The 27,910-nt window shown below is 45.4% G+C and overlaps 1 protein-coding gene across 3 annotated transcripts in view; it reads right to left on the bottom strand.

Moving 5' to 3' along the window:
* LOC131293161 (RNA-binding protein Musashi homolog Rbp6) overlaps positions 1 to 27,910 on the bottom strand; it is a 527,017-nt gene that overhangs the window by 301,293 nt on the left and 197,814 nt on the right. For all 3 annotated transcript variants that reach the window (XM_058321250.1, XM_058321243.1, XM_058321257.1), the window contains exon 3: positions 21,082 to 21,163. In XM_058321250.1, coding sequence (XP_058177233.1) covers positions 21,082 to 21,163 — 82 coding nt within the window. The remainder of the gene's footprint in view (positions 1 to 21,081; positions 21,164 to 27,910) is intronic.

A 27,910-nucleotide genomic window follows, 5' to 3' on the forward strand; every position in this document is an offset into this window, starting at 1 on the left:
AATAAAAGTTTGATTTCGGTTAAGTGTGGAAGTGAGAGGGATGGAGGGCGTTTATGGAATGTACATTTTTGAGGTTGTTTATGGTATTCTCGAAAAAGGTAGGACCTATGTCTAGAAGGTGTTTTCAAGACACTTTGTGCTGGGCATTGTGTTGCTCAAGTGTTGCTGCCCATGCTTACATCTACTGGTGCAAGCTACTGACAAACCTGTGTTTCCAGTCCGAACTTCCCCAGCTGCTAAAGCGATCTGACCAAGCAGATCTGTTGCTAACGACTATGCAACGGTAGGCGCGGTATGCGACATGCTGTCATTAACATGCTGGAGTGAACTTTATAGCTTATAGAAAACGTAAGCACTGATTCTAATTGCTAAATATAAGATACTAGATACTTTGGAACCATATTGCTTATGTAATTGCCGAAGACCCTTTGGTTTGTACTGTGTTTTAGTTGAATTTGTGAATGTGTGGTTTGGAATCTCTTTTATTAACTGAAGATAACGACTGCTTCTACTCGCTGCTAGCTTAAGACTCCATCACTTCAACGCAAGCTAAGGATACTATGATTGCTTCCTCAACACCCCCTCTCAATCATAGCCTCTTTAACAAGCACAGATCTTTCGACAGTTTCCGGATTTCGAACACCCAAAGTTAATCTATGTCTTTTAAAATTTCTTGCCGAAAGACTCTTTGTAAGCATATCTGCTACTTGTTCGCTGGTTGGTATGTACTTCACACTGATGGTACCATTTTCAATACATTCTCTTATGAAGTTGTACCTTATATCCAAATGCTTCATTCTTTTCTGGTCACGAGGCTCCTCTGCTATGCATATACATGACTGATTGTCCTCGTAGATTACCAATGGAACATTTATGACTATTCCAAATTCGCTTAGCAGATTCCTCAACCAAATTGCTTCACACGATGACTGACTCAATGATACGTACTCAGCCTCTGTGGAGGATAAAGCCACTGTTGTTTGTTTTCGTGTAGTCCAAGAGATCGTATTTCCGTATACTTGAAACAAATAACCACTGGTTGAACGACGATCGTCCATGTCGCTACCCCAATCTGCATCAGTAAACCCTACGATTGGTTCGACTCGAGCTTCACGATGGTATTCCAAACAATAATTCTTCGTTCCTTGCAAATATCGTAACACACGTTTCAGATAATTCCAGTGTACATCAGTAGCACCACTCTGGAAACGGCTTAAAATATTGATTGCTATACTTATATCGGGGCGCGACGTTAGCATCAGGTACATCAAACATCCAATAAGTTCCCGATACGGTTTTTCTGTTGCTGGTTCACTATCCTTTTTCTTTTTCACCTTGATATTCGATTCCATAGGAGTTGATGCCGGTTTACAATTCTCCATTCCGAACCTTTGCAATAATGCCGAAATATAGGCTGTCTGATTTAATTTCAATATTCCCTTATTTATATTTCGTAATATTCGTATGCCGAGAAAGTTCTTTAACTCCTCCATATCGTCCATCTCGAACTCATTTTTCAAAAGCTGTTTTAAATTCAAAATTTCCTCCATTGAACTGGATGCCAGAATGATATCATCGACGTACAATACCATATAAATGCATACACCATTAACAATTCTAGTGTAAAGACAACTGTCATAAAGTGACCGCCGATATCCTTGATTTAGCACAAATGAATTGAAACGTTCGTTCCATGCACGCGGCGCCTGCTTTAGTCCATACAAGGATTTGCGCAAACGACATACCTTTTTCCCCCTCTCAAATCCTGGTGGCTGCTGCATATAAACAGTTTCCGATAATTTTCCGTTGAGAAAAGCAGTACGTACATCCATCTGGTGCAAATGTAGATTTTGCTTAACTGCCACTGCCAATAAGGTTCTTACAGTTGTCATTCGCACCACGGGGGCATAAGTTTCCTGATAGTCGTAACCTTCTCTTTGAGAACAACCTTTAGCCACAAGTCGCGCTTTGTATTTGTTAATGGATCCATCATCAGCATATTTGATTTTAAATACCCATTTGCAGGGCACTGCCTTTGCACCGACTGGTAGATCCACTAAATTCCACGTCTCGTTTTTCTTGAGGGCTTGCATCTCATCCTCAATTGCACGCTTCCAATGTGGCCAATCATCACGTTCTCGCAAACCGTTGATGTTTTCCGGTAATGCGTCTACATAATTTTCCGCATGTAATGCAAAAGCTGCAAACTTTTCATCACTATAGCGTTCAGGCACCTTACGATTCCGATCGCTTCGCCGAAGTGAATCGTCGACTTGTTCTGCGCTATTGTATTCTTCTTCCGTCTCTCGAAGTTCCACTTCTTGATCTTCCGTTTCCAAGAAATCCCTTCTGTCCTGAATCGAATCTTTCTGTGTTTCCGAGATCTCCTTTTCAAGTGATTCCACGCTAGATTGTTCCGGTACTATTTCCAATTTTCGTGATTCCACATGATCATTCACTAGGTGATCCTCAGTGAACACTTTAACTTTGCTTTTCGATTCTTGAAAAACAACATCTCGAGCCATAAAGATCTTCTTTTTCACAGGATCCCATATTCGATATGCGTTGCTTCCATACCCGACCATATAACCAATTTGGCTTTTGGCATCAAGCTTCGTTCGCTTTTGCTTTGGTATGTGACAAAATGCCTTACTTCCGAAAATTTTCAGACGAGATACATTTGGTTTCTCTCCGAACCACATTTCGTACGGCGTTTTGTTGTTTTGTAGCGCTGAAGTTGGACTGCGATTGATCAAATATACTGCAGTCAAAACTGCCTCATTCCACATTGATCGTTTGAAATCTGAATCATCTAACATTGAGCGGGCACGTTCCATGATAGTCCTATTCATTCGTTCTGCAACGCCATTCTGCTGTGGCGTATATGGCACTGTCGACTCCATCAAAATTCCAGCTTCCTCACAGAATTGCATAAATCGAGCATTTATGTATTCTCCGCCGTTATCACTTCTTAATTTGCTGATTCGACTGCCAAAGTGTGCCGTGACCATCGCTACATATTTTTTAAAAACATCCACGACATCTTCTTTTGACTTTAGTATGAATGCTATTGTCAGATGTGTATAATCATCAATAAAAGTGATGAAATACTTCTTTCCATCCCATGAAGCTGGTGTAAAAGGACCGCAGACATCAGTGTGAACCAACTGCAACGGACGAGAAGTTCGATGTTCAGTTGATTTTTTAAACGGTAGCTTGGATTGTTTTCCCATCATACAGGAAGAACAAACTTCTTTTTCCGGTTTCAAAATTCCACTAATATCGATTCCTTCAACCATTTCGCCTCGTACAAGCTTTTCCAGTCCAGCATTTCCAATGTGTCCATACCGTCGATGCCATAATGTTATGTTGCTTCCTTGGTCTACGGACAATGCAGATACGATTTTCGGAACAATCATTTCTATTTCGTATAACCGACCCTTCTTCTTTGCAAAACCAATTACTTCCGTTTGACGTGTTATTCGCGCATTTTCTTTTCCAAAAACTACTTCATTTCCTTTTTCTGTTAATTGTCTTACCGATAGTAAGTTGGCGGAGAGTTCAGGAACATACAAGACGTTGTATATTCTGCACACTTGATTTTTATCATTTACAGAGCATACTACTTTCACTTCGCCGACTAGGTTGCTTGAAAGTGATACTCCTGACTTCGCTACATGGACCATGATTGGTGTTTCCAATTTCCGTAAATTTTCAAGATATGTTTTATCATTTACCATGTGCTCCGATGCTCCACTGTCTAGGATCCAACGAATTCTTCCTTCAGTTGGTGTAGCATTACATGATAAAAATGCAATTTCATTGCCTGTATCCGCTGTGTATATCTTACTATTTTTCCTCGGTTTGTTCCAATTTTTACTGCTGTTTTCCTTTTTCGATAATTCTTGACAATTAACTCGCTTGTGTCCAATTTTTCCACAACCGTGACACTTGAACTGAAACTTTCCAGTTTTTCCAGTATTTCCAGCAAATGCTGTGCTCAATTCCGGTCTAGCTTCACCGTATTTTCGCTTAGTTTCTTCACTTAGCAATCGCGACTTTACAAATTCCAAAGTACACTGTTCTGCTGGTAACGTCTCAAGTACCGTGATGAGATTTTCGTACGCAGTAGACATTGACTGGAGCAGAAAGAATACTACCACTGGTTTGTCGAATTTTATGTTCGCCGACTCCAATTCCCGAATGGTCTTTTCAAATTCCAAAATATATTCTTCCATTGATTGTCCTCCGTCGTACTTCATTCCTGCCAGCTTTTTCAGTAGATAAAATATCCCTGAAATTCCTTTCCTTTCGAAAGTGTTCTGCAGTGTAGTCCAAATTGCCTTGGGTGATGTTTTCCCGCGAATATATTCAAGCTGCGAGTCCGCTATTTTATGGATAAGGACGGACTTACACTTAGCGTCTTCCTTCTTCCGCTTAGCCCGTTTTTCCTCCTTTTCCTTTTTTACAGCCGCTGAATCTTCGGCTACTTCCGGGTAGAAATCTTCTTCTTCTAAAGTTTTCTCAATACAATGAAGCAATCCCAATTCTTCCAGGTAGGCTTCAATCCGAAAGCTCCAATTTGAAAAATTTGTCCCGTCGAAAAGATATACACGAACACGAGATTCCTCCATTTCCGGACGTTCTGGGCCCATAACCAGTTGAATTTGTGAATGTGTGGTTTGGAATCTCTTTTATTAACTGAAGATAACGACTGCTTCTACTCGCTGCTAGCTTAAGACTCCATCACTTCAACGCAAGCTAAGGATACTATGATTGCTTCCTCAACAGTTTTTACAAGTATATTATCACTTCGTGAACGCATTGAAATGAATTCATTTAATTACTACAATTTACAAATGAATTATCACTTGTTGTTAATGAAATGTTTGAATTTCAATTTGCCTTGTGGTACTACTTTATGATTTCCGAAATAGTCACAAATCGAATGCTAGCCTTTGGTCTTGTTATTCATAATTATGCAACGATACTCACATCTACCTCACCCAAACCCATGCCCCTTTCGCTGGCAACATAGTTTTCCCCGACGATCGTTAATCAACAGATCGGAACGGCAAACTTCATTAGATGCACACTTATCGGCAATGGAGGCTCGCTCCATTTTCGTCATATTAAGCAACCTTCTTAACCAAGCATCCTTCGTCCGTGTGTGTGCGTGTGTGCGGGATACTACATCGTCATCGAAACACATTAATGGCAGCACTTGAGCGCCAAGTGTCTTTGGCGCACTTCCGGAGCGGCGGAAGGCAGTCGATTTTCTCGCCATTGCAAACACGGACACCGCTGCTTTAACCCACCACGATCCAATCGGCGTCCTCCTGCCACAGCGACTCATCGTCGATTGCATCCTAATTATGGATCGATAATCACCCGCGCCAGATGGTGGACGACGGGAAAGGCGACGGTCGGGACGGGGCTGTCATTTGCCCGAGTGTTAACGATTCATTTTACACCGATTCCGTGCGCCAGCCCGTGCGGTGCCGTGTTCAGGGATGTTCAGGAGCGCGCTGTTCTAGTTCTGCGGTATGGTAACATCAACCCGACCAGGGTCCTCCGCGCTCCCCCCCCCCCCTCCCCCCTCCTACCCGAAAGTGGAGTTAAGTGTAAGTCCTGGCGAGCGGACGGGAATTTGGCTGACTGGTGCAACTTCGACGCCTGGCGCTGGGCGGTGGCCGGATCGGTTCAATCAATGCTAATGTCGGGTTTTAGTTTGCTCCTGCTTCAGCAATCTGCGGATGCTGCCCTGGACCTGCGCCGGGTCGGAGCCTCGGTCCGGAGGATGGCTAGCTCAGCAAAACGCACACACGCAGCGACGTCCGCACGGTCCGTGCCCAAGTGCGGTGTCGGTTATGAGCCGGGAAATTGGTACTAACTAAACTCCGTGCCGTGTTTGTGCCGTACCGTCCTTCACCTTTCCTTGCCTCTCGGACGTACACCAGCACTTCACTATCTCCTTGGGTTTACAGGACCTTGCTTACGCTGCTCAAACTGCTGTGCGGCTTTCTTTGACCCCCCATCCCCCCCCCCCTCCTCATCCTCCTCCTCCTCCTCACCGGGGTCCGCACCACGGAGCCCCGACCCCGACTAAACGCTGCTGAGCACGGGCTTATCCCTCGCAAGCTGTCAGCCTGTTTAAATTAATTAATCGATATCACATTGAAAATCTGCTGCAGTCGACAGCTTTTACCGCCCCGGCCCCGGGACCCGAAAGTGCCGTGCACACTTGGAGCGGTTCCACGCGTAGCCTTTGGTGTTGGTAACCGGGCGCGGTTATGGCGCAGTAACCCTGGAACCCCCTGGGCGGATAGCAGCGAGAACCCTATTTGACATTTTTCGCGCACACACCCATCCTTGCGTGGCGCTTGTAAAACGTATTACTCAAACAACACTTTCTGCTCTGCCTTCGTCATTAGCCGGTGGCCATGTGGAAAACCCCGTGCTGGAGTGAGCGGGGAAAATGAGACAAGCGCTAAGAGCATGCATGGGCCGAGCGTTGATGACAATGTTTGACTTAACAAGTTAATCCGAACCCAAGATGTGTCTCTTCGAACGTTGTTTGAATTTGCTATTTGTGGAAGTCGTTACACTTTCTTTAAATTAAAATGTGAAGCCAAACATGTGAGACGTATTCCGTCAAATTTTCCATTCGGGAAATGAAAAACAATATCCTTGATCGAAACTGTGTCGTACGAGGAAAAATTGAATTATTTTTCTTTCTTCTTTCCTAAACGGATCAACAATATTTGGCAAATGGCTAAGACAAACTAAGTGTTTTTATCAAACAATCCACGGCCATCATAACAAAAACGGGGTTTATTCCAAACACTTACCAGAAAGTTTTGCCTTTGCGACACAAAAATAACAAGAGAGAATGCTTTCCAAAAGAATTGATCAGTGAAACGATAACATTGTATATTTTTCGACCATCCAGTGGGAAAAGTGGTTAAATAAATATTTCTTCCAATACTGTCCAGCGCGAGGTATTGAAAAATGACCAAGAGAAGGCAGTTGAACTTTTTTCCGCTTCTTGCCGGTCCACTGGGTTGTGGTGTTTTCACGAAAAGAATCGTCCCACCAAGAACGGGAAACGAACGGACACCACCGTCGGACTTAATCGAAATAAATGAGCAAAACATTAACTTTTATCTGGTACAGCGTTCGTCTTCGATTTCGTTTCCGTTGGCGGAGTTGAGTGAACACTACATTAGATGAGCTTTCGTTCGTCATCGTTTGCATCGACCGATCGGATGCTGGAGTGTATGGTTCTTTCTTTTCGGCACTTTCCCTCCCCGGCTCCCTGCTTCCCCCGGTCAAATCTCAGCCATCTCCACGGGGGGAAAACGTGTCGGTAGCCGGGAAAGGTGAAGATAAAGTTTGAAAAATCTTTTCCGGGTTCATCTTGCCAGCTCGGGTCGGTGTGATGGTGAGAAAAACTACTACTGGCACTCGAAAGCGGTTTGGTACGGTACTTTCCCCCTTTTCATCTAAACGTTTTTGGGAGATTTTCTTTCCCTTTCCTCTGGCCGACTCACTCGGAGGTAAGCAATTTTTCATACGAATCGGGAAGAACGGCTCGTAAGAAACCGACTGCGGTTCACTCGAATTTCGGGAAGAGAAATGCACACGCACGAGCAGACACACCCGGGACACGGTAGTGCAGCCCCGGACGACCACCATAATCGCGGTAGCAACCGTTCGTGATTGAGCAATGGCATGAAATTTGCACACTCATCATATTCCCGCTGTGCGATGGGTAATTTTCCCGCCCAATCCCGGACGGTCCGGGCAGTTTTGTGCGGGAGTTCTCTCACCAGAAAATGACTGCACAATCCCAACCGGTGGAAGTGGAAAAACTTGTGGTACTTCCGGCACGGGAAACATTGAGGCGAGTCGTGGTCCAGTCGGGGAAACTTCAAGATATGAACTAGTTTTTCATCAACTGCCGTCTCGTGCCGGTAGAAAAATGGCGACGGAGCAAGTGGCCGTGAATGATACTCGCTTCAGGGTAAGAAAGCGCTTGCAAAGACTAAGATTTGTGGAGTGACAATTTAAAGTTTTAGTATATTTAACAAATAGGTGACATTTTGCGAAACGGATGGTATCAGTGACGGCTCCCTTTGTGTTTAACAAACGTTCAACACCTCCTGTTTGCCCCAAAAAGTGCATTCTAATCTGAATAAAACTTCCAGTTTCTCGCTCGGAATCATTGAAGTTTCATTTCACTCTCACTTGCACAAACTGATTCGTCTGCGGAATATATCATTTAAACAAAAAATCCCCTATGGTTCGACGTAATTGTGCTTCGTCCATTATTGAAAACGACTATGGATGCAAATTTTCCCTCCCCGTGCGCGATGGGTGACGGGTTGCTCAAATTGTAGTTCCTGCGGCTCCGGCGGGTACGGTGAAAATTCGAAGAGCGAAAAATCTCGACGAGCCACCATAACACGACCATTACACCGTGGAAATCTCATCCGCGCGCCCAAGGAAAATCATTGCAACGCGCGTCGGGAAAGCACATTTAAATTTTATTGCATAAATTATTCAAACCTAACGACGGCCGATGGATTGCCGAAGCCAAACCGGTTCGGGGGTGCCACCGGTAGAAGTCGTTGCATCGGATTAAATGAGGGCGCACAAAGAAGACGGCTTTTCTCTTCACCTGGTGGGTGAGTGAATTTTCCGGCAGCAGCGAAATGGGGAATGATTTCACATTATGCCGGTGATATTTCCGATGTTGAATTTTTTGTCTTCTACCGTTGACTGAACTGTAGGAGAATAGAATGCTACGAGTGAGACTTCATTTGCTTTTGTCCATCGTGCAAAGGTTCATTCACTTCAGCAAACCACCTTCACCATGAAATCATGAAAAACCGAACGCATCGTAAAGGTATTTTATTGAAATTGAAATTGAAAGTGTTTCACGGAGATGGAAAAATACTTTTCTTCACTTTTCGTTGGTTCGACCTGCATGAGGTGCAGACAAATTAGAATTGCGAAAAACGTATAAGAGAGGGGTTTTCAAACACACCTATCAAACATACCTTCAAAGATTCACCGTATTTCTGAAGCAATACACGCGAGAATGTATATGCATAATAATTTTAGCATCTGTTGACACATTTCGAATTTCCGTTAACGAAACGATCTTCAGCTAAATTGCTTGCAGTTCATTTTAGCCCTTTTTCTTCCTTCTCTGTAATTCATTTTCATCACTAAAAAGTGAACCAAGAAAATGCTGAAGAAATTCGAAGCATCACGCACTCCTCCATCATGCTCGATCAAACCTAAACAGTCTGAAAACACCCAAAAATGCGATTACGTAAGCGGATTAACGTTTCGGGCGCGCGATATTTTACACCGATTTGTCGTACCGGGGTGTAAACCGCACACACGTGTGGGACGGTTAAGGTGTGTCGGCAAGCCTACACTCCACCTCGCGATTCCTCCGAAAACGGAACGTTCTTAACGAGGAAAAAAAACCATCCATCCGCTCATCGGTTAAATATATAGTCGCACGCGCTTTTTTTCCCACCTCACCACACCTGCGATGAGGGTTAAGGCGAATGGTGCGAAGCTTGAGAAGAAATGCAGGAAACATTTTCGCAAGAAGGACCGAGACCGCAGCACCAATTCATTCTATGACGGATTAGTTTCGTTTTCAGCGAAAATCGCATTAAACGGCGATGGTATACAGTAACGTATGCCTTGATTTTGCAAAAGTGAATGGCGCCGACTTGTACTTGTCGTACGAGAAAATTAAATGGGCGCAGGAAATTGTTTCGCCAATTTCTTCGGAGCTTCAACTCTCAACAATATATTTACAACATGATGAATTTACGAGTTACATCGAATATGGCGGCCAGGTTTGTAAAAATGATTTGTTATCCCAAAAGCGGAAAGGGATCAAAATGTTATCGTTAGAAAACGGAAACGTATAATAAACCCGCTCGCAGCGCCCAGTCGTGCGTAAAATAATGGTTTCCCGGTTGTTTGGGATTGAAATTGAACAAATTTAATGTTTGAACGTGACATCAATTGAAATACTTCTTATTTGTTATTCTCTTTGTTCAGGCGAAACGAATGCAACATTATCGTTTGTGCCGCCCATTGTGGAAAATTAAGCCTACATCCAATCAATCACGCGAAAATATCCCGAACCTGTCACTTCGTGCGGCAAAGATTGTGAATAATATTCGTTTTCAATTCGTTTTTTTTTCTTTTAAAGCAAGCAATACATAGGGCTATTAAACTGAGAATTTGAACGCAAGGAATGTTCCTGGATTTCATCGGTCGCCTTATTTCTATTTCATACTCAGAGGACTTGTGTGACGAAAGGGCCTTTTTGAAATTTATTTCAAAGAAAAAAAAAAGGGAATGTTAAAAGACAAAACGAAAAAAGAAAACCCTACCAACCAGGCCAGTTGCCGAGCGGCCACCATCGGTTTGATGACCATTCGGCAGCAGCCGCATCCGGAAAACTGTCGTTCGGTGTGAATAAAATATTTCCACACTTTATTAAAATGTCATCGGTAGAGATTATCTCCTCAATTTCCATCTTGGTTTTATCGTTTCGAAGATTTGCCTCCATCGTAATCCGGCGCGCGTTTTTCCTCGTTCCGTTCGCCTTTTTCCTCCCTCCCCCCGGTAGCATTCGAATTCAGACAAACGCCGGAGACGGCCGACGGCAAACCGCTCGAACCGCTTTCGCATCGTTGGCAGGATGGCGAATCTTTCTACCGCTGCACGTTATCTTTCTGACAAACGGCAAGCGGCGAAGGAAGGACATCTTTCATCACCGGCCGGTCTCTCCCCCTTCCCCCTGGGCACCATGGATCATGGCCGGGAGTGGCAGGGTTGGGGAAAACTTGGTGGATCGACTCTGTTTCTGTCAGGACGGGCCCGGGGGAGCGAACCGTGGCGGGGCGCAGGGGGGCGAGCAAATGTTCCAGGGACAGTTTTTCCGTTAATGGGGTTGAAAAAGTTGTCTCCGGCTGTGACGGTTGCAGGCTCGGGATGGATGATGATTTTTTAAATACTCCTGGGAGAAATTTGACACGTGTCCGGAATCGAGTGCGGTCGCTTCCCATTCCCACCATTCCCTTCCCTCCCTCCCTCCCCGAGGCCGGCTGAACATTTTCAGTGAATGGTTATCATTTTCTTTGTTTTTTTTTTATTTTAATGTTTGTTGCAGAGAAAGGCTCGGGGGAAAACTTTCAGCCAGCGGAAGAAACGAGTCAGAATCATGCCAACCAACACCAGCTTCAGGCCCGCGCTTAGTGTTGCTGATCGCTTGGCGAGCGATTGCATAATGAGGTTAACACGGTGGATGCGACAAGATCGGGATGAGATAAATGGCCGTTGACATTCTGCTCCGACACTCATTAGCAGCCGATAGCGAGGAAACAAAAACCACCGGTTGTCACGCTCTTGCGCTTTTGACCCTTGCTAAAGTATTACTTTCATCCCTTCAACGAATGGTTTAAGTTTTCTTCTCAAAAACCATCTACCTGAAGAATCAAGAAGGGCAGGTACAATATGAGATTACAAATTAATTTATTTTTCAAAACTTTATTGTAACAACAATGTTATTTTAAACTTGTTTCATAAACGTAGAAAAAAAAGTAGAAAGTTTATCTTTTTAAAACGGCTTATGAAAATATTCAACGTTCTGCGAGTAATTTCAAATTAAATAAAACACAACTTCATTGGTCTCTATGTGAGTTAGATGTCAAACATGTTGGTTTGGCATGATGCACTTTTACGGTAGGCTAATTTGTATTGATTAGTATACCCACCCCATTTTTCAATGATTTCCGTTAGATCTGGAAAATGGTTTGTTATGTTCGTTAATAACGTTTAGTAGAATTTGCATCGCCCTCTTAAATTACAGTTAGACGTAACGTTGGCATTAGATAGCAATAGCGTGGAAAGCGAGCGCAGGGAGGGCGAGAGTGAGATGCAAACAATTTCTACGCGTTAGGTTCCCCTACAGCGTAGGAATTTCCCCTTACGCGCTGTGCTGTCGCTAAGGATACTATGGATGCAGGATGGAAGGGGAATCATTTTTTTTTTCGGTAATCGATGGTTACATTGATTATCGATGGTTACTTTGCTGGAAAATAAAACAAAGCAAAGCGGAAATCTGCTACACAGTTTCATTCAAAGTTTATAATAGGAAGGAAATGAAACGTTTTCTTGATTTTGGGTACAATTTCGAATCGAACATTGCATTTACTCTTGGGAAAGGTGGCAACGAGATGAAAATAACCAACGCAGAATAAAATTAATAATAAAACTACTTCCATAAGGTTGGGCCCAGTAAACGGGACTTTAACCGGGCCCTGTAAACGGGCCGTTTTACCGGGACGTGTTACCAGGCCATGTAACGGTGTCCTGTAAATTGGCCGGGTTACCTGGCTCTGTAAACGGGTCCTGTTAACGGGCCGTGTCACCGTGTCATGTAAACGGGTTTTGTAAACGGGTCCTGTAAACGGGTCCTGTAAATGGGCAAGGTAACCGGGCCATGTAAACGGGCCGTGTTACCGGGCCCTGCAAACGGGCCGTGTTACCGGGCCCTGTAACCGGGCCGTTTTACCGGGCCCTGTAACCGGGCCATGTAAACGGGACGTGTTACCGGGCCCTGTAAACGGGCCGTGTTACCGGGCCATGTAACCGGGCCATGTAAACGGGCCCTGTAAACGAGCCCTGGTACCGGGCCCTGTAAACGGGCCCTGTAACTGGGCCGTGTAACCGGGCCGTTTTACCTAGTCCACTCTCAAATTACTGTTACACCATGCCATGAGCTTAGATAGCAATAGCAGAAGGTGAGCGAGCGATGGGAGGGCGAAAATGAGATGCACTGTGCTGACGCGTCAGGTTCCCCTTTACAGCGTAGAAATTTCCCCTTAACCGCTAGGCCGTTGCTAAGGGAAACCAAATACCGTATGCGTTATAATGTTTGCACCACCGTGTACACCATGTACCCTATGCGTGATGATGTTTGCACCATCTTACTGAAATAGTTTCCGTTTTCTCTGGGCATACAAAAGGAAATGAAACGTTTTCGTGATTTTGGGGACAATTTCGAATCGAACATTGCATTTACTCTTCGGAAAGGTGGCAACGAGATGAAAATAACCAACGCAGAATAAAATTAATAATAAAACTACTTCCATAAAGTTGGGCCCAGTAAACGGGACTTTAACCGGGCCCTGTAAACGGGCCGTGTTACCGGGCCCTGAAAACGGGCCGTGTTACCGGGCCGTGTTACCAGGCCATGTAACGGTGTCCTGTAAATTGGCCGGGTTACCTGGCTCTGTAAACGGGTCCTGTTAACGGGCCGTGTCACCGGGCCATGTAAACGGGCCGTGTTACCGGGCCCTGCAAACGGGCCGTGTTACCGGGCCCTGTTACCGGGCCGTTTTACCGGGCCCTGTAACCGGGCCATGTAAACGGGACGTGTTACCGGGCCCTGCAAACGGGCCGTGTTACCGGGCCCTGCAAACGGGCCATGTGAACGGGCCGTGTTACCGCCGTTTACCGGGACCTGCAAACGGGCCATGTTACCGGGCCATGTAACCGGGCCATGTAAACGGGCCCTGTAAACGAGCCCTGGTACCGGGCCATGTAAACGGGCCCTGTAAACGGGTTCTGCAAGTGGGCCGTGTAACCGGGCCGTTTTACCTAGTCCCGTATACAAACTCCGCTAACTGAGTGGTTCCATTAGACAGTACGATTGAGCGAAGTGAGCGGGAAAGCGAGATGCAAAATTTCAACAATTTCTACCTTGAGCTTAGATAGCAATAGCACCGTTGAACGAGCGAAGCAAGCGTGAAAGTGAGATGCACAATTCCTACGCTCCGGTTTTCCCACGCACTTTTAGGTTTCCCCAGGCGCTATGCTGATGCTAAGGATGCTTGGATGCACGATGGAAGGGAAAATTTTTCTTGCGCTGAAATAGTTTTTGATAATCGATGGTTACTTTGCCAAAATAAAACAAAGCAAAGCGTGAACGTGCTACACAGTTTCATTCAAAGTTTGCAATTCGAAGAAAATGAAACGTTTTTGAAATTTTGGGGACAATTTCGAATCGAACATTGCATTTACTCTTGCGAAAAGTGGTGCTGCAACGTGATGGAAATAACCAACGCAGAATAAAATTAAGCATAAAACTACATCCATAAGCCTGTAAACGGGCCCTGTAACCTTGACCTGCCAACGGGTCTACTACCGGGCCCTAAAAATGGGCCGTATTACCAGGCCCTGTAAACTGAGTCCTATAACTGGGCCGTGTAACCGGGCCCTGTAAACTGGCCGTGTTGCCGAGCCCTGTACACGGGCACTGTAACCTGGCCCTGTAAACGGGCCCTGTAACCGGGACCTGTCAACGGGCCCTGTATCCGGGACCTGTAAACGGGCCCACTCACCGGGCCCTGTAAACAGGTCCTGTAACTGGCCCGTGTAACCGGGCCGTTTTACCTAGTATGAACAAAATACGTGGAAAACCATCCATTGTACGATGAAAATAATTTTTTTTTTTACCCTGGCTATGCCCAACCAAAGCTATAAAAACCCATCATTAAGATACATTGAATAAATTAGTGAATATGACCCGTTTGAATACTAACATGCGTGTAGGAATTTATTATGTCATTTGCAGTCGCGGCAAAAAACAAAACCTTTTAAGCATAAATAAACCCCAGCCTCCCAACACCCCACACAAGTGCAACCTCGGAGCCACTAAATGAAGACCAGCACTTAAAACAAAAAACAGTTTTTAAGGAGGTTCATACGTACTAGGGTCGTTTGCAAATGACACTTGTCTCGATGCAGTAGACAAAAAATGAGCGGATTATTTTTTGCTCTCATTTCGAAACGCAACCCCATTCGAACGGGTTGTGAAACGGGGTCGAGGTTATGGTGCGATGATAACGTGCGATACGTGTCGCACCAATCCTCCAGGCGGCCTCCCGCCTGGAGTTCATCTTCGCTACCATTGCGTCCGATGGCTCCTGTCCGGCATGTTGTGTTTTATATTTCGGCGGTTAGCGCCTGGTATTCGCCACAAAAAACAGAGAAACTCAAGGAGCCTGCATTTTACACTGTCCAGGTCGCACACAGTCTCTCTTTCTCTCTCACTCACATGCATGGTTAAGTGGTGCTTTCCGGAAAGTGTCCCGATCATCATCATGGTCACAAGTTGAACATTTATTCGTATGTGTCACAGTCACAGATTGTGTTTATGGCGTTTAAAAATTCCGTTATTACCCTTCCGGAAACGCTTGCTATCTGTTGTCCTTTTTCCTAACCGACCCGTGTATGTTTTCTACAGTAGCACAATAGTCTGTTACAACATTGAAAATGAATCCACCATTTATTTCAAGCTTTAAAATACAGTTAAACATAAAATAAATAAATGGAAAATTGTAGTCGAAATAGTATCTATAGAATTTTGTGGACTTGTGAACAAAATCTTGTTTTGTTTCTGGTAATACCAAGTGAACAATTGAACTTTTAATCTTAAAACGTAATTCTTACCGCATACATCCAACTCAACACTTTCGCTGACCTGTTTACCTATCGTTATCGGCACGTTTTACATCTTCGCCACGGCATCCGGTAACGATCGGCAAAAAGCCTTCCCTGCTGCTGTTTTCTTTCCCACCGAAAATAGTATCAATAAGTGGTAGCACTTGGCGGAGCACAGGTCCGTTAGGCTTACGCCAATCGGAAAACCAACCAAACCGAACGTGCACCGAATATGCGAGCCATCGCCGGGCGAATGAAGATGAATCCTTCCCCGGTGGACGAAGCGATAGAGGGCTAAAGAAAACACGCACAAGGAGCGGAGAAAAAGCTGGAGAACGCAAAACAGAAGCACAGAAATAATAAATTTAAATAATTTTATCATTATCATGCGGGAGCTGTTATTGCTTTTTTATTAATCGTTAATTTATGGCAGCTTTCGCTCTCATGTAAAATGGATCGTCGCCGCTGCCTCGGGCAGTTTGGTGACTCTGATTGCCTGGCCTCCGGTGGAGGGGGGCGTGGGTAGCCGGCAGGGAAGTAGGCATTTGCAAATGAAGAGCACACACCCCCCTCACACACACACACGCACCAGACCGAGGTGCCGAAGCATTCTTCGGCTGCGTTTGTTTATGTTGCGCTTCAACGCCAACACATCGCCTGGTGGCAAATCGGCGAGGAGGAGTTTCGGGGGGTCGGGCACACGGCTGCTTGGCAATAATACGCACCCATAAAATGCACGAACGCCCAGCAACTTCCCCACCCGCCCACCAGCACATCCCGCCCGCCCAGGGGGCGGGAACGCGTGCCCGAAAAAAAAACGGAAACCTCCGCCAGTAAACGATTCGTACGCAAAATGAATGATGTCCTGCGAACGCGTTGAATAGCGCACGTGGTGCGTGTTGGGCGTGAGCAGAGAGAGGCGAAAAAAACAGGCGACCGAAGTGAACAGCGCAATTGTGTGAGAAAAATCAAGATCCAGCAGAAAAAAAGGAACCCGTAAGAGGAAAAAATTAAACTCGCGCACGGCTGCAAATGATGGGTTTTGCCGGTGGTTCTATTTTGCACGATCGGATGTACATGCAAAGTATTGTGCTGGAAGTGAACAAAAATAGCTTCTCTTGGGCGCATTTGGCTCCAAAACAAACGAGGAAAGTAGAACGTATGACCATTCAACCCGATTCCATTTTCCTATCGGTTAAATATCTAATAAAACCGTCCCGAAAGCGAAGATGTGATTCATCTGCACCCAAGTTCAGTGAAAGCTCAGTTGAGGTTTTCGTTAGGTTGATGAAAAACCAACATCGTGCCTCGATCTCGGCGGGTTTGCACTGGAGCCCAACGGTTAGAACCGAGGCGGTCACCTCGCAACGTGCCATCATTGACGACGCGTTTTCAGCTTAATATTTTACCCTTGCTATAAACTCGTTAAATTTTATCGCATTACCAACACTCAATTAATTCTGCTCAATTGGCTTAGTAACTTTCACGCGCGCTAGACTTCCGCCAACGCTGACGTTCTTTTTTCCCTTGTACTGCCCGAAGCAACGTTGGCCGCGTCTTTGTCGGCAGCTTTCACGGGGCTGCTTTCCGTGACGCCGTGGACGAGGCGAAGTTGGAGGAACACATTTTGATTGTGTTTCGTCCTGTGGCTCCGTCCTTCCTTGGTGACCCACTCCGCGGGCTGTGTCCAGCGCCGTTCCCCCACCCACAAAAGGCTTCCCTTTGCTTTCCCACTTCGACTTCCGGTTTCCTTTTCCATTCATTTTTCATCCCCGCCATCGCACGATCTTCACTTAACTGAAACCTCCTTGGTCCCGGTAAAACCTCAACTCCTGTGCGGTCCCCAGGGACATCCGTTTTCCTTTTCCGTGTTTCCCCCGGTATTTTTCGTCCCTCGCACTCATTTTGCCTCCTCCCCTCCCGGCAGGTCAGATCCGCGCCGAGTCGCTCGCTTTTCAATTTCCTGTGGCACGCTCGCCGCGATAAAGCTTTTCCATCGAGTTCCTGTGCGGGGAGAAGTAACTGCTTAAATAGCGGTACCAAGGAACAACATCAGAGGCAAAAAAGCACAAAAAAACACACACACACACACACACACACACACACACGCAGTCCTTTACGTCCACCATGATGTACGGCGGTGAAGGTTGGTCAGCAGCATGGAATGACAGCGGACCGGAATGAGTTGGACGCCATCGGAGACAAGGCGAAAAAAAAGTTAAACGACGATCAGAAGATCGTCCCACGGCCTGGAACCAACAAAGTCAAAGCCGTATCGGCCGGCAAATCGTTGTGGCATGCACTGGCACCTATAAGCGTTATGGCCCACCCATCACTTTTTGGTCGATGCGATAGCGTCTGCTTGACACATGGGATGTTTAGGACGAAGGTTCTTTCTTTACCGGTCTTTACCGACGTTTCAAGGAGGAAAACAATTTCATTGATTCCACTTTTCAGTAGAACGATATCGTGTCCTTTCCTAAGCGAATCTTGAACGTTTTCACTGAAGAAAAATGTCGATGTCGAATGACTTGAAAGGTGTTACCTTTTTTCTGCATCCGATAAACAGGTTGTTTGATAGAGAATTATTTTAAATATATTAGTTAATAAGGCTATTACACGTACAAAGATAATATAGAATCAATGAAAACATACTCAAACAAGACATAATTATTTTTAATTTTTGAATTACTCATTTTGCTCAGTTTCTTTGTAATCATGTTTCATGGCCTCTAGAAAGTAGTATATCTTTGCAACATCAATTGTAAGCTGAAATAAAATAACTTGAAAACACGGTTCAATTTGAAGTAAATCTTATGTGAACTTTTTTGGCTCAATCCTTTTCTAAAGCTTCTTAGGTTAGGGCAACTTTTGCTCAATTGAACTTTCCTGTTTATGGCCGTGTTGTTCGTTGGTGGTGGACGCAGCCGCAACCCAGACACAGTTCAACTTTTAAGCCTTCTTAAACTCATCGACCAACTTCTGATTAAAGACTAACTACCAATAAATTATAGGAAATTAAGTTCCCACTTCCTCCCCCAGCGGACCCCACCTTGTTTCGAACTTCATGCCCAACGCAAGCATCCAGCGATCCCTTCAATCTTGCTAGTGTTCGAAGGCCGCGCCGCGTCGGGGAGAAGAAAGCTTTTCGGTTCCGCTGCACCATGAAACTCGAGCGCCCTCAGGACAGCAAGAATGACTGCATTCCGGTGATAAGTAATGAACCAATTGAGGATGGATCTTTTTTTACCCTGGCCTTCCATTGCCGCTTTTCCTTATTACTCCCACTTGGGCTCCCACGGGCCGGAAATCACGATGGCCACCGGGGATATCGAAGTTGAGTGCATCCTTTTTCGCGCGCGCGCGTCGCTGGAATGAGTTCGCCAAGTGAGGCGGTTTTCATCCGTCTCCGGCCGGCCCGGGGAAAAGGTTCAATTCCTATTTCCGCCGCTCGGGCACGTGACAGTGCGGCCAGAGAGGAACTTTGCTTGACCGTACGCCTTGGAGCGATTTTTTTTTCCCCCAGCGTAAGTAGCGAGGAAAACGAGGAAACGCCAGATTCGCTAAGCAGAACCCTGGAAGTCGTGGTGAGTCGGGGGTGAACTAACAAATGAACTGATCGGAACAAAAAGAGAAATAACCATGGCGGCCTCGTTGGCTGAACCGATAAGTAAAAAAAATAGTCCGCCATTGGCTGTGGAAAATTGATAGTGATAAATTTCAAACTTCTCGCCTTATTTAAGTCGGCGAACTGTTTTTTGTCCTCTTTTAAAGTCGGTTCGGTGTGAACGGAACCTTTTGTGTCATTAGAAGAGAATTATACAAGATGACACTACCGAGGCCAAACCATGTGACTTTTTGGGGAAAATACCTTGATTTATTTTCTGTACATTAGGCAGGTCAGCTTGCATGCTGCAAACAGTCCAAAGATGAAAATAAAATCATTTCATGTTAAATTACAATAGACACGGCAGGATCTACTGCCAGGATGCACATAAACCCATTCCCAAATATTCCAATGCTTCTCTCCATCGATGGATCATCGTTACCGGAAGAAGAAGTGTTATTGGATCGGCAAGATAATGGTCTACAGTACATTGGTTCTTATCGATACAAACCAATATTCTATCCATGGTGTTCTTCTGTTTCCTTCCCGCCTGCCAGAGCAATGTATCTTTTGAGCTTTCAAGCGAACGAAAACAAAAAACGCAAATTTGACAATACGAACCGCGACTACTGAAAACTTAATCTAACTCTCCCGTAGCTCGTTGATAGCCTGCCACCGAGCGGGACAAATGGAAATCTACGACCCCATTGTGCAGGCCGGCTGCGTGATGATACCCTTTAAAGTGCCGCACTTCCACCAGACAGCTTCAAATGGCTCATAGAGATGCCCAAATCTCTCGCTTATGTCGCAGGAAATGTTACCTTTGAGTCGCATAAAGTTGCAACGTGTCATAAAATATGAGCACGCTGATAGCGAACGGTGCCGCCGCCGCGGCATGAACGTATCCCGGAAAACGGAAGCGCACCCGGCGTCCTTTTTATTTGCCGAATGCTCCGGTTTGCTCACATGCGCCGGTCCGTGCGCTGAAGGCGATTATGGTCATTTATTTCTTTTTTATGTGGTTCTACGCTGTGTTTTTTTTTTGCTATCTTTGGTCGCGGGACTGCTCTTCTGCTTTCCGGTTTCCGGTTTTACACATGCAACATAATTCACGCGAAACCACCCGAAATCCCATTAGGCAGGTATCGAGAAACAGTTAATTACTAGCATAGATTTAGGTTACAGCACTATCGCCGGCCAGCGGCACGGAAGCAACATCTTTGCTGGGAGGTTTCCCCCCACCCCCACTTTCAAAACCCCCCACACACACACCACCCCATCGACCGGGGAAAAGGAGCTCCGGGTGTGCTAACTTTTGACGTCGAAAATCCGCGCGAGCACTCCCTTTTTTCGGGCGGTGGGTTTTTCATGGGTTGCACCGACCACCACCAGAAGCGGTTCGGAGCGTGATTAGCCCGGAAAATTTATAGCCACCGTGAATGTTCTTTATTTTCCAATTATTTCACCACCTGCAGTGGACTTTTCGCCCAAAAGCCAACGGAATTAGCACGTGGCCAGGTGATTTGATTTTCGATTCGGTTTTCTATGCATTCCCTTTTTGGGCTGGGAGCGGTTGGGTGAATTGGTGAAGATTAACGGAACTCATTAACCAAAACTACCCGGTTGTGTAAATTCATGCCAGGAGCCTTTTTTTCCCGCTGAAGCATTCTTCACGCATACGATGTTTTGAAAAGCAATTTTAGAGTAAATCATGCGAAATAATGAAATTTTAATTATTTTTTTTGTTGTGGATCGGAAAATCCGTTCATTTAAAAATTTATATTTTAATACGTAAATGATTTGAAAGCAAAAATACCGTTAACGAAGAAGAAAACTTAAAATATCAGTTTTAAATAAAAATCTTAAAAAATCCATGGAAACTAAATCAATTGGTACCCTTCCCCGTCACGCGCTCTACTTACCTTGACCGTCTGGTGGTGGGATCTTTCATAACCATTACTTCTGTGATTTCTCCAAATTTGCTAAAGTAGTCTCTCAAACTTTCTGCAAGTAGAAGGGAAAGGAAAGAAAGGCGAAATGATTTAAAATAGATAAGCGACATCGTTTCAATCTGGTGGAAATTCAAAGTGGTAGCATTTATCTCTGCGCACAAGCACAACTTCAACAGTTTATGTCGTAATAAACCTTTCCCGCCCTCCCGCGCAAGCTCTAACTTGGTTCCCCTCCAAGAAACGTGTGCGTGAACGGATTGAATTGTTCTCGTTAGCATAAATATATCCTTTTTTTTGCGCTCCTCAATTAGGCAAACAGAAGCTGTCACAATGAAGGGAGGGGGGGAAAGGGCACGAAACAAAATATCGTCACGAGCGCGAGTCCTTTCTCCCGGAGGTTGGGAAAAAAAGGGGGAGGCCCAGACCACTCTCAATAAGGTGCTCCTGTCCTTTTTTGCTCCGTTTTTGATGATTTTATTTTTCTTCTGCAAACCCCCCCCCCCCCCCCCCCCCTCTTCATCATCCCATGAACGACCGCGGGCATAGCGAGGGGTGGGTGGGTCGCGTGAAAAGATAAAACTTTTTTAATGGCCTGACATTTATGAATTCTAACACCTCCACTCCAAAATATGCGGCAATAATCCATTTTCCTTCGTCGTGACAATGGTAATCTGCTTCGTTGTATGCCACGGGTTTCTCTTTTTTTTTGTGTCGCTCTCGCCCCGAACAGGCAGCTTTGTGCTCTGCGAAGTCCGAAATGGGCTCGCTTACAAAAACGTGACAATGTAAGCCGTCCGTGAGGCCACCCCCCGCGCCCATAGCCGCGGCCGTGTGCAACCGGAAATGGTTGGATCGTGCGAATTTTTCCAAAAGCAAGCGGGGTGGATTTTAGGTAAACCCATGCGTTCGTCTTACAAAGAGAGAGGGGGAGGACTACGGGAAAAAGGTCCATTTGCTGGCACTGCCCCTTTCGAAGTCGTTATGTTTCACGATTAGCCTTTATTTCATCTCGGCGTTCCCCTGGAAGGTCTTGACTTATTGAGAGGTGTCCTTAAAATGTCCCACCGTTTTCCCCGTCCAAGTTTTCCCGGAAGGATCGCACGGAGCAGACATTCCGCTGGGCGGACTCGTGATTCGAATTAGAAATAAATTTACTTAATTCATTTAAACTTTCTTAGATTAATCTTTTCGAAACATTTAACACTTACTTTTATAGGAATTAAATTACAACCGCTTTCCCCGCCAGCGGATCGGCCCCGGGAAGTTTATCGGAAGGAATTATGTGCGAGGGGGGAAAAGGGGCAAACCTGCACAAAGGCCGGACGGATGGATGGGCTGCTGGATTGCCGAGGTAATTGTGGTAAAGTTTTCCCTCGGAGCATCCTTAACCGAGTGCAGAAAAGAGCGTCGTGTAGTCTCGACTTCTTCGAACGAGCGCACGTTGGGCAAATGAAATTATTCTCCACTCACAAGACCCCAACATGCAGCGTGTGTGTGTGTGTGTGCGTTCGAGGGATCCATTACCACAGGGTTGTGTATGTGCCTCGTAATACAACCTAACGCATCGTCGCATCGCACCGTACCCTAATAGGCGTATGCACAAGGCGAGCCATCGTAAGGATATTAATTTGAATATTTTCCCAACTTCAAACGAAGACGCCTCCGGTGGGTCGCGGGACCCCGACTGCAAAGGGGGGTAAAACTTTTACCTCCTAGATTCATTTGCGGTGTTGTTTACCCCCACCCGCTTCTTGTCTCACTCTCTCTCTCTCTCTCTCTCTCTCTCTGTACCAGTTGAACCGACTTTTGCCACGTCGGGGTACACTTCGAGCGTTCGGCACTGGAGCGGGACTATGTTGAACAGATTTATTAAAATTAGAATACTTTGCCAAAGTGCGTCGTCTATTGGTGAGGAAAATTGCAGCACGTTCACACAGGAGTGCCCACCTCCTCCTGGTCGTGTTAAATTTTGTAATGAAGATTAGAACAGAACAAAGCTTTCACAAGTGACCACAGCATTTACGCAGGCTGTATGTTCACAGCAAGGGTTTGCAACGAAGGAAACTATGTGTATGTGTGTGTGTGGGTGTGTGTTGGATAGCAGGAACGACAATTAAAAAACCGGAACTCTTGAGAATCCTTCGTACCGAGGATACATACAGGGTCCGTTAGAGCACGGTCAGCCTCTTTTCTTTGACCTCGGCAGGTCCTTCGATGGTCTGTGGTAATCCGCTTCCCAACAAAATGGTTTGTGTTGCAATCTCTGTGTGGTTATGTTCATCCTGGTAGCGCAGTTTTAACAGCAGTATGTTAAGAACCAATTGTAGTACCAACTTAGAGTATTTTTTAAACAAATTCAGTTGTATTAACATGTTTTGTGTTATCGATTAAACAACAACTACATTTGGAAATTGTGTGGCAAATTATTTAAATAGTGTCAAAAACTATGATGATTTATTAGAAAAAATCAGATGATTGGCTTTTCAAATCAATTAGTTTTGATAAGCCCCACCTCTGAGTCCTCTAATCAATGCAATACTATGATGTTACAAAAGATACAATGTCCTTCATCTCCATAACAATGCACGTGGATATATACGCTCAACTTTGCTCTAAAATCTGGACATAGCATTAAGATCCTTACAAACGCATATCTTTAACGGTTAAGGCTTTTAATCTTCCCTGCCCTGATTGGATGGGGGCATTATCTCCATTCCATTGGCATACAAAACACTTCTGGGAATTCGACAACTTTGCAGCACACAGATGCATACGCACCCGGAGACACTATCCTTTCGAAAAACTACGAGCCAGTGCTGCGGTGTACGGGCGTGCGTAGTCTGTGGTTTCAGCCTCCAACTCGGGGCTAGTACCGAAACGAAAACCCCTTTTGTAGTTGCGTTGGGGCATCACAGAAAAGGCACCTTCAAAAGGCTCATACCGATTCCCGGAGCCTGGATGGGCCCGAAACCAACAATGCCGGTTCCAAAGCGAGAGTCCTCCAAAGCTGCGCAACTCAAAGGCTCTCGGGGGCGGGGAGAAGGAATGCTGGGGTTAGTTTTCGGGTGGGTTTGGTTTTTTCGTTTCGTGCCTCGCCCACCCTATTAAATTCTTCCACTGGGAATCGGAACCGAACATCGAAATTGTTTTAAAACCAAAAGTAGGTGCTTTCACTCTGTTTCATTAAAGTTTTCCCATCCCGAGTGTGATCATGATTCGTCGGTAGCATCATCATCATCATCATCATCATCCTCATCTAGGCTGCCGGTTGCACGGGCTGCTAATCCCAACAGTGGACCGATACCCAGGACAGGCCCAGTGAAGGTGGCCCAATTACCAAGGGTGTGCGAAAAGCTGGAGGGGTTCAATTTTCCACACGTGCTGGAAAAAGTAGCATTACACCCTGAATCTATGAAAACAAAATCATTAAGTCGTACGTACCACCGAGCCATTGTGTCAGCCATGTGGTGAGCTTACATTCTGGGCATGAAGAAAGGGGGTTTTTCACCATAATCAACCCGATTCCCTAAATTCCTTGCATTAGCTCTGACCGCTTCCTCACCTCTATGGGGCGTATTTTGCAACGTGCTACGAACTCAGCACAATGGAGGCATTTTCTATTACCAAAAATGTTGCCAATACGTTTTGATTGAAGTGCCTTTTTGCAGCGATAATATCTTTCCAAAACATTCCGTTGATAGGACTATAAGTAAATTAAATGTGCATCAATACTAGGAGTTTATCCATTGTAAGCTTTCAAATTCTATGATGTTATTTTTACTTCCAAGTCGTGTGTTAAGTTGATTATAAATCCATACAACAGAACCTGTAAAGACAGGCTTTAAGGAAATTTCCTCTACCAAATTAAAGTCTTGAAACACATCATAAACAAGAGGCAACGTTATGTATGACAAACGGCGTAGGTTAATATCAGCTATTTTATTTATGAGATTTGAAATAAAACGACATAAATTATCACTATTTGCGTGTGTGGCATTGTATGGCATACTGCGATAGTGGTCTAAGACACTCTGGTATTTCAACAGTCAGCCTAACTTATTCAAGTGACACATATGACACGACGTACTTGATGGGTTAAGCACTTTAATTGGACATTATGGCATTCCAAACAGCAGTAGGTTTACATAATTCTTCGCTTCCGGACATAGAAGAACTCGGGAAAAGGAAACACTCGAAACGAGAGCCCGAAGAGTTTTGGGCCTTCAGAGATAATACGGAAAATCTTACAGTCCTTAAGGGATCGAATTGTCCCCATCCCGAGATACTGCGTCTTACCCCAATGTGGTGGGAGTTTTAATAAGAGCAGTCCAGTGCGTCCGGTGGTTGACCGGTCTTGAAACGTTTGCTAGTGCTCCGGAAGAACATATGTGGATGAAAGATTGAGTCAAGAAGGATGTGGCCAAGTGCGTCCCGACTCGGTCCCGAACGTGGGACCAGTTTGTCTCCCATTGTCTTCGGAGATAAATCACTCGCCGGTGTCTATCGAGATCGGGGCTGGGCGTCCGTCCACCATGGGCCTGGTGGGCGAAAGTGGGCCTGTTACAAAACCGTCCCCGTCCCTATCGCTACCGCTTGGTTTTGCACCGTGCGAATTCCTATAACCACAAACGAACGGAGCGAATTGTCTCGCCATGGAGAAGTGAAGTCGGTGAAGATTACTTTTACTGATCTACGTCAGCAGAAGTGGTCATTCATCGCTTCGTAATCGTTGCGATGGCCGGGTCTCCAGTGACCATTGATGCCCCCTTGTTCCTCCCGTCCAGTATCCCATTCCATCCTTCCGCTACTCGAGTGTGTAGTCCTAAGCACCAAGGCAGTAAGTAGTCCTAGTCACCGTGTAAAAAAGGGCAGTGCTTCAATTCATTTTTCTTTCCCGATGTTCTGCTGTACGTACCCATCACATACTCACTCACTCCAAAAGGGCGCCGGCTCCGCTCGGGTGGGAGATCTAAATGGAGGCATTTCCGACACCCTCCAAACGGCGGACCGAAAGAAAGTGTAGAGAAAAGGCGATCATTTTGTACGATTTTATTGTTATGCCCTTGATGATAAACGTCGTCATCATCGTTGGCTGGACAGTTCCACCCGAGAGGGGCTGGCTGAGGGAAGCTGAGGGGAGAGAACGGTCGGAACCCAATTTCTTGGATTGAGCCTTTGCTTGCTCCCGTTCCTTCCGGTGGACTTATCGGTTCCACAGGAGCACACACACACACACACACACACATACACTCTCCAGGATTCCTCTTGCAATTGAGATGATGGAGTGGATGGCCACACAAAAAAAGGGAGAATTGAATTGGCTCCCTGGTCGGGGAATGGAAAAAAGAAACCCCCGAAAGATGAGTAAAGCAAAACGATGCACGATGCTGTGCGAGAATTGTGTTAAGGATAATAATGTTTTGTTTGGCCTAGAAGAAACCTACTTCATGCATCCCATCCCTACGGTGGTGCGTGATTGCTGCTCGGGGAGTATCGAGCCGGGCTTGGTGGTAGAAAGCTAGGAAACTTTGTCTTACACAACATCATCCTGGCCCAACAAACGGGGAACAACAATCATCGAAATTTTTCAAGCTGGGAACGATACAGGAAAGTGTATTGTCTTTTTTACTAGTGAGAGTTGCTTCGACTATCTGCAAGTAATCGAAGTTTAAAGCTCATGGCGAAGCGACTTTTTTGTTTGCTTCAATCACTTATACTCTTTCACCAACAGGCAGCACATATAGCCGCTGTTTTATGTATCGCCTGAATGGTGCTCAATACCGTTTGGGGTAATAAATGGTGATTTACAGGAAAATTGGTTTGCCCGCCGAACACAATGCAACCGAACCGGCTCAAAACCCATACGAACCATTCTCCCGAAGGTTCTTACAGACACACACACGCCGAACGAAATGGGCCGTTCCCAAGTGCTACCAGATTCTGCGTGCGTTAGCATAAACGTGGATACGTTTTATTTCTTCTGAACTGTTAAATCTAATGAGAGCGAGCGACAAAAGTTTCGATACTATTGCTATCATCGCCTTGATTGCTTCATTCGGCTCGCTACAATTGTCGTGCGATAAATGTGGCGGATTTGAAAAAAGCGGTCGTTTGCTGGTGTGCTCTAATCGCGTTAGCTGTTTGTTTGTTTTTTGTTTCGTTTGGCACACGTAAGATTAAGTGGCTGGCGAGATCTTTGTTCGCAGCACGGAGACGCAGGCCAGCTTCGTGATTGGGTGGGCTAAAGTTGCTGAAATGGGGTGTAAATGGCAGTTGAACAGCTTAGCTAAATTTCCCTTTCACTCAGGAGAGTGATGAACTTTCGGCGCGCTTCGTCTTGCAATCAATTGGATCAAAATGGTGCTGACGTGTTGTAAATGAATGTGTGAGATTAAAGTTGATTCCTGCAGGAAGACACAAAGCAGTCGGGGATATTCAATTGTACGTCAATTGATTGAAAAGAGTGAAGTGAAATGATACAAGAAAATGTATTTGGTACCCTCCAATTTCACCCAGTGTAACGGAAAATTTAATGCAATCCAAACATTCGAACTGAAGTCCAGCCAGTACTCGACAGTCCGTAACGTCAGCTGACGTGATTTACATCCTTTACCACTAAAACACGCTCAAATCGCTAATCACCGCTTTCTGATAGATTGTCAATATTGCAACGCGTAATTGCCATTACCATTTGCAAGGCGAACACATATAATTACCGGGCCCATAGTCCTATTAAATCTCCGTGTACGATACAGTTCGATTCAGGGCCCGCTAGCTATCGTCCCGCCGTCCCGGGGTC

The sequence above is a fragment of the Anopheles ziemanni genome, chromosome 2, assembly GCF_943734765.1.
Source record: "Anopheles ziemanni chromosome 2, idAnoZiCoDA_A2_x.2, whole genome shotgun sequence".
In the NCBI taxonomy this organism is placed as follows: domain Eukaryota; kingdom Metazoa; phylum Arthropoda; class Insecta; order Diptera; family Culicidae; genus Anopheles; species Anopheles ziemanni.